General features: G+C 38.4%; 1 protein-coding gene across 1 annotated transcript in view; it reads right to left on the reverse strand.

Moving 5' to 3' along the window:
- Positions 1 to 423: 423 nt before the first annotated feature.
- The window catches only part of LOC103669156 (PZP alpha-2-macroglobulin like), a 47,931-nt gene continuing 40,634 nt past the window's right edge, over positions 424 to 7,720 (reverse strand). The window contains exons 29-36 of the mRNA XM_008697488.2: positions 6,966 to 7,189; positions 5,304 to 5,522; positions 5,012 to 5,139; positions 3,642 to 3,732; positions 2,910 to 2,978; positions 1,658 to 1,760; positions 1,140 to 1,181; positions 424 to 580 (exon numbers count right to left, since the gene is read on the reverse strand). Coding sequence (XP_008695710.1) covers positions 558 to 580; positions 1,140 to 1,181; positions 1,658 to 1,760; positions 2,910 to 2,978; positions 3,642 to 3,732; positions 5,012 to 5,139; positions 5,304 to 5,522; positions 6,966 to 7,189 — 899 coding nt within the window. The 3' untranslated portion in view covers positions 424 to 557. The remainder of the gene's footprint in view (positions 581 to 1,139; positions 1,182 to 1,657; positions 1,761 to 2,909; positions 2,979 to 3,641; positions 3,733 to 5,011; positions 5,140 to 5,303; positions 5,523 to 6,965; positions 7,190 to 7,720) is intronic.

Consider the following 7,720-nt stretch of genomic DNA (forward strand, 5'->3'; position numbering starts at 1 on the left):
TTTTTGATGTCTTAGCTTAGGGACAAAGACAAATATTTCTGGTTTCCTCTCAAAAAATATTTGTGTCTTCCTAGTTACTAATCAATTCTACTTACTTATCTCTCTCTAAGCAAAGGCTTCCTAGACCAATGGATGAGTTTTTTCTTGAGGTCTCCCAGAATGTTAACTATTACCAGTTATTCCCTGTTTGACTTTATGTCTAATATCCACAGCTGAACTATAAGTAGATTTGTTACACAGCCGTATTCTTTCATACTGTTTCTTATTTAAAATTATATAAAATTTTATTATTTTTATTTTATAAAAATTTTATTTTACTTTATTTATTTTATTTTATAAAAATATTTATTTTTATACATTATTATATAACTCCTCATGTGAACATGTAATTAATATTTGATAAGTAAATGACTGAACAAACGATAGCTTGACCGGAAACATATGTTTATTCAACAAGCGTCTTCGATGTCTGTTTCACAGAGACAAACAACTCCATTTCTTTTAAATAGAAGTACAGGACAGGGCATCCAGCAAAATATGTAGCCTAATTATGGTCTTCAAACATTGCCATGCTCTGCATCTATGGAGAAAGAGAAACATAGGAAAGTTGTGGGATTTCCTCAGGAATACTCCCTCAGTTGAGTCTGGGCAGCAGAATGGGCTAGAACAGAGGTTGGCACACTTTTGCTGTGGAAGGCCATATGGTAAATATTTTGAATGTTGTAGGCCATGTGGCTTATATCATAGCTACTCAACTTTTGAAAGTAGCTATAGAAAATAATGTAATGAGCGTGGCTCTGTTCCAATAAAAACTTCATTTACAAAAGTAGATGTTGGGCTAGACTTTGTCTGAAGGAAACAAATTAGCTGTGATGTAAAATGCTGCCTATTAGTGACAGCTATCCCACCAACAAGCAAGCAAACAACACTTATTGACTTCACTATTAATGGTGTGAATATCTGAGGTTGGAGTCCTCCTACAGAGTAAGTCCTCTTCTCCACAGTTTTCTCTTTGTGTGAGAATGTGTCCTATGAACTGTCTCGGGTCTAGGAAAAGACTTGTAGAGAATTTTAAACTTAGAAGTTTAGGGAGCATAGTTAATGTGGAAAGATGGTAGTCTTGGCATGTGACCTCTTACCCGTGCTGCAGGGGGCGATGTACTCAGCAATGGCAGACTCATCTGAAAGAATCGTTGGATGAAAGGAGACAAAAAAATAAATCTATAAACTGGAGCCCATAAAGTCTGTTCACTTTACTTTTGGAGAAAAGTACATCATATCAGGATTGTCAAAACTGCATAAATATACAAGTGTTGAACAGGATAGTTAAAATATCTATATTCTAACACTCATTTGTCATAAACTGCTTTTCCTCATTACATTATCTTTTTATGTGTATCACATTCTCTATGTCTCTAAACTATTTGAGAGCAGTGACCAAATATTATCTTTCTTTTCAAATTTCTAAGTTTCTGACTCAACAGATATTGATCAGTTTGTTCTGTTAATAGTTTCTACACTATGTATCTCAAAGTAAAGAGACAAATAGACGTACTACCGACTGAATGGAGTAAATCTAGGATCTACTGTTACAACAGAATCCATTTCTTGGCGCTGGGTTGAGATTCTTTCATTGTTTCAGTTTCCTTTGACTTACTTGTCTCATAGTAATCGTAGACTTTAACAGTCGCTGGCTTGAGGTCTCTTACTGGGATGTCTTGCAGAACCATGAAGGAAAAGCTGAGTGTCTTATTTGTTACCTAAAGGAAAAGTGGGAGTAATGACGCCTCCTTCCCTCTTCCCTGAGTAAATGATAATTTTATTGTTCTCTGATTCTTACACATTAGTGTCTTTTAGGTAAGCAAACATTTATGGATGACAAGATGGGTTTTATTTTTGCATTTTTAAAAATATTTATTCATTTAGGGGCGCCTGGGTGGCACAGCGGTTAAGCGTCTGCCTTCGGCTCAGGGCGTGATCCCGGCGTTCCGGGATCGAGCCCCACATCAGGCTCTTCTGCTATGAGCCTGCTTCTTCCTCTCCCACTCCCCCTGCTTGTGTTCCCTCTCTCGCTGGCTGTCTCTGTCTCTGTCAAATAAATAAATAAAATCTTAAAAAAATATATTTATTCATTTATTTTAGAGAAAGAGAAAGTGCGCATGAGCAGAGGGAGGGGCAGAAGGAGAGGGAGAATCCCAAGCAGACTCCCCATTGAGCCTGAAGCCTGATGTGGGACTCAATCTCATGACCCGGACACCACAACCTGAGCCACCTAGGTGCCCCCAAGATGGGTTTTATATGCAACTTTGAAAACACTTTACCATGAATAAAATTTCGCTGATTTTCCCCTAAACAGCTGAGACGATCCATATTCTCTTGTAGTCTTTTGTATGACATTAACTCTCTGGACCCATGTGAATGATTTCTATGATGCAGAGACTTGGCTTTGTACCATTTGTAATTATTAAACTAGTCTTTTTGTGTGCCTGGATAAATCATTCCCTTTGCTTTATAGTCAGATTTGAAGATATTCATGAGGTCTCTGTTTTATTTTCTTTTATATAGAGATATATTAGAATGTTTATACTACCATTGATCAACCACCATGTGGTATATTTATTCTTTTGGAGGAGGTCTTTAAAATAACAGACAAAATAAACTTTTTGTTCTATTGATTTCTACTTGAAATTCCATAGAAATATCATTTTCCAATTTTAACATAATTAAAGAAAGCAGAAGACTCCATGGATCTAAAAGGAGATTTTTATTCTCTTAGAATAGAATAAGGGAACTTTCTGGAAGAGTGTTACTAATTACTGCTTTCCTCATAATACTTATTTTCTAGTGAAGAGACCCACTTAAAAAGACCACCAATATGTATAGTGTCTGCCAAAATGTCAGACTGTTACCTGTTCCAGATAAATGAGGACATGGTTACTGCTTACTTCCATCCTGCTTACATGGCTGGATCTTTCAAGCTGAAGAAAATGAGAAAAGTCAAAAAGTTAGAAAATGAGAGCAGATTGTAGTAAGGGGAAAATGTCCAAACAATGTCAGGGGTAGGATTCCTATAAATCATTTTCATGATTAAATAGCTAGGGTACATCAAAGATATAAAAGATGGTGAGGGGGAGGAATCAGATTTGGATACAGGCTTCAATATCGTCATGTCTTGACTGAAAAAATCACCTGGCTTTCTATGAAGAGATGGAAGTCAGGTATTTTCAGATCAGGATTTCCACCATGCTTTGATATCCAGGTAACAATTAGACCCTCTGGCATCGGTGATGATTCTAGTTCACATTGACTTTATCATTACCAAATTTTTTAGAGCATATCAGACAATTTTGTACTTAATCATAATCTGTCTTTCTTGCATTGTTATAGTAAAATAAAGTTTCATGTCCATGTGCTTTAAATCCCTAACTAGACAGTGATGGCTCAAGGACAGGGGCTCCTCTCATGTTTCTCTAATTTCACACAAGTCCCTCAGCTTAGAGACAAATAAGCAATTATTGAATTGAATTTCCTGGGTTTGGGAAGACTGTTTCTTGAGACAGGATGCTATTGTTAAGGCTTTGATATTGATATGGTCTTAGTTTGAAGATACAGAGCATCTATTAGGCTTAAACTACACCTACCATTTTTACCGTTGGTTTCAAGGGGATAAAACCAGACACCATCTTCACATCAACAATTACCATATTGGAGACAGGACGGCTCCCTGTGTAACTGCAGTGTCAAAGGAAAAAGGAGTAAGAGCTTTTCGTATGTGAAAGAAAGCAGAGTCCCTCCTTCAAGAACTACCATAAACATGCCTATCTTCATTAAGTTTTCTGTAACATCATAACTCCTCGAAATATCTTTTTCCTGGACATGTATGACATTGATGTTTGGAACCCTGAATGTACATCAGATCTATGGCTTACTAAAATCATAGATGTTTAGGTCCCAGTCCAAAACTATCAAATCAAGAATCTTTGGGAATGGAGCTTGGTAATCTGCATTCATTAACACATTGCCAGCTTTTGAACACTCCATTTATACTATACATTTATTATTTTAGCAGGTATTACTTTTCTATTTTTAGTTAACTTGAATGCAGCATGTCTCCAGAGAGGCTCCAAAGTGTTGTGAGATCAGATAGACTCTTATGCTTTATACTCTGAATAAATGGATGTTTACTAGTTAGGTTGGTTGTCTGAAATATGATTTGTTTTACAATATCAATATCATTAGTAGCAGATGCATAGTATTATATGTTGCTATGCTTCCTTAGGATTCCTGTAAGTTTTTTTTTTAATGAAAGATTTTATTTATTTATTTATTTATTTTAGAAAGAAAGCGTGTGTGAGTGGGGGGTGGGAGTGCAGAGGGAGAGGGAATCTGAAACAGACTCTGTGCTGAGTGTGGAGCCAGACACAGGGCTGGATCTCACAAACACGAGATCATGACCTGAACCAAGAGTCGGTTGCTCATCTGACTGAGCCGCCCATGTGCCCCAAATTCCTATAAGTTTTTGATGTAATTTCTATATTTTATATTTAATTTATACTTCTATTTAATATTAGTATTTGGTATTTGTGTATTTGATTAGAAAAATAATAAAATAGAATTTAATTATTCGGAAAAGGTAAGGAAGACTTAATTCAACCTAAAACCTAATTCAACCCAAAGTACAAATCTTTCTGGAAACTAATTTATTCTTCAGCGATGAGTTGAACAAAAATTAGTGTAAAAGGAGGAATTTATTAGAACGTTTGAATAGTCTACATTTTTTATTTGAAAGTTTAAGACTTTGCTTTTAAATGCTTTTAAAGTATTACTGAAACTTTAAGACAAAAAATTGCTAGAGAAAAGGATCTCTTTGCAATGATACAAGACTATATATAGTACACACACACACACCCCCACAAGTATATATAGCATAGCTTCCAAATATATTATTAATTACTGAAGGTTCCAGGTAGCTTTTAGACTCAGGATTAGGTGATTCAGTCAGAGGTCTTACCTGACATTCAGTGAGATCTGGAAGCTGGTGTGAACTTTGGGGCCATCACAAGTATGGGGTACAGTCTGCACCTTCAAGGCAAATGGGGAGTCCCCCTTCTCTGGAAGAATATTGTATTTCATGGATGTCTGTGGAACACCAAGCAAACCATCAGATTCTCTCCTTCCCTGGGACTCCTCACTTTTTCATCATTCGACTTTTCTGATTTGCCCCTCACTTGTCCAGGAAGGAAAGATCAGAGCTCCCCTTTCATTCAGTGAGGTTAAAATTCCCCATGTAACTGAAGTCTCACCTGAAGATACACACATCTGTCTCCAGTCACTGTTATGGAATATTCTCCAGGCAGCTCTGGCAATGAGACCTGATGCAGCAATAGGCGGTTGTTGTCGTCCACTTGGAAATTGGTGACAAATGCCCCTGAATTCTGGATGGTCACCTGTGTGGGCTTCCCAGTCCTGGTGAAGGTGGCTGTTCCATATCTGGACAAGGCCTGGAGAGCCACCACTGTGTCCTGGAAGAGATGAGTAGAGAAACCCCTCCCACAGAGTAAGTTTTTGGTACAGGGATTTTCCCCCAAAGTCTGTGTTGGTTACCACAAGGGGATACTGGCTTTTTTCCCCCTGAAGTATACACCTACTCATTGCTTTTCCTCTTTCTCTGAATTTTGGGCATCATCAAACTTATGCTACAGTTTTTGCAAATGAAATACAAGATTATTGATGTCAATTAGCCTTGCCATTTATTTTCCCTTATATTGGTTTTGTCCTAAGGGACTATTCTCTCTATCCAGAAGTTGTGGCTTGCTCTTTCTCATCAACGGTCCTCTTGGCTGTATCTTTCAAAGACTGGGTCGGAAATTAGCAAGTTAGGAAAAAGAGTGACTGGTGTTAATGTAGAGAGAAGAGTGAGAGAAATTGGCTACGAGTGGTGACTTTGAACTTTCCCGACCATCTTTTCCTCTTTTATATAGCTTATTTTCATTCCCGCACCTAATTTCTCTGAAAAACAAAAATTTCACTATGTCCATCCTAAATATTGAAAGAGGATTGTAGGAGAGAAAACCCAGATTCTCTGGATGTTTAACACAAAAGGAAAATTACAAGAACCTCAGCTTTGAAAAAAAACCATCTGTTTCAGGGCAGGTAGAAAGGAGTGGATAGCCTGAACAGGACTTCTCAATCATTCTCTGAAGATCATAGTAAACTCTACTTGGTCCACCTTCCTTTTAATCGTACAATTTTCTGGTTTACCTTAGAGGATTTCTTGTTGGAAGAATCCTACAAATGTAGTCTGGAGCCTAGAACACTGATTTTTTTTTTTTTAAGATTTATTCTAATAATTTGAAGCAGGAAGGGGCAGAGGGAGAAAGAATCCCAAGGAAACTCCCTGCTGAGTGCCGAGCCTGATGTGGGGCTTGATCTCATCACCTTGAGATCACGATCTGAGCTGATATCAAGAGTTGGAGGTTTAACTGACTAAGTCACCCAGGTGCCCCTAGAACATGGATTCTTAACCAGGGGTGATTTTACCTTGTCTTGACTCGGAGTAGGGTGTTACTGGCATCTAGTGGGGAGAGGACAGGGGTGGTGCTAAACATCTTCGGGGTCCAGGACAACCCCTCACAACAGTACTTATCTGACCCAAATGTCAAGAGCGCTGATATTCAAAAATCCTAGAGCGTGGCCAATGACCAATGTGTATAAGCTTTAGAAAGGAATGATGTTTATGGTAAGTAGCCAAATCGATAGGATGTTAACATATATCTTAGGGAAAAGTGTTTTGGGGGGACGTCTTAGATCTCTTTAATTCATATTCCCACTGCCCTCAAATATCCCTAAATAACTCTCCCAAAATGTAAAAGTCTCTTCTCTTTTCCTTGGTAACTGTTGTGTTTTCAAGCTTCCTATGTGCCAAGTGAATCTGGAGTCTCGAGGACAATTCGGGAACCACAGACCTGGGTGGAGGAGAAGCCCCCCTGGGAATTCTGTTGCTTTGTGATCCACTTCACGATGCGTGCGGCGGAAGTCAGCTCCTCTGCGGTGGGGGCGGGCTGGGCCGTGAGGTAAGCCAGCAGCACGTAGGACGTCATCTCCACCTCAGCTGAGGGAGCCGGGGGTTGGTAAAAATGCCCCCCGGGTGCCCTGGGTTTCTGAGGTCGCTCCCAGTGGACTGAGTTGTCTTAAGGGTGAGAAAAAGGAAAGAATCCTAATTACCAGTAGATGATATGTGAATACACATTTGTATCATACGGAGCCGAAGATAGGACAGAGAAGTAATGTCCTTTCTGTCATAAGCCCTGCAAATTTACTAACTCACATTTCCATGCTAAAGTTGGTTTGGTCCTGTGGGGGTAAGCTGAAGCATGTTGCTGGAGGCAGAAGCATAGAACATTTTTATCAGTCTCTCAAATGTTATTTTAATTGAGTCAGGGGAAGGGAAAAGTGACAGAGAGAGTTCTCTTATTGCTTGAGATAGTTCCTGGAAACTGAAGGATAAATTGGAATATAAAACCTACCTATTGATCTCAGAGGACTTTTGTGATAATCTCTGGCAAATAGAGATAAAAAGACTTTAAAAATGTTATTGCGCTTCTTTTAGTATGGTTTTTGGTTGTGCCTCTTTTCATCCAAGTAGGGAGACGGATATCATGTGAAATATATGTAAGTTAAATTATATCTATCTATCTATCTATCTATCTATCTATCTATC

Source organism: Ursus maritimus, unplaced genomic scaffold (genome assembly GCF_017311325.1).
Source record: "Ursus maritimus isolate PB19 unplaced genomic scaffold, ASM1731132v1 scaffold_26, whole genome shotgun sequence".
NCBI lineage: Eukaryota > Metazoa > Chordata > Mammalia > Carnivora > Ursidae > Ursus > Ursus maritimus.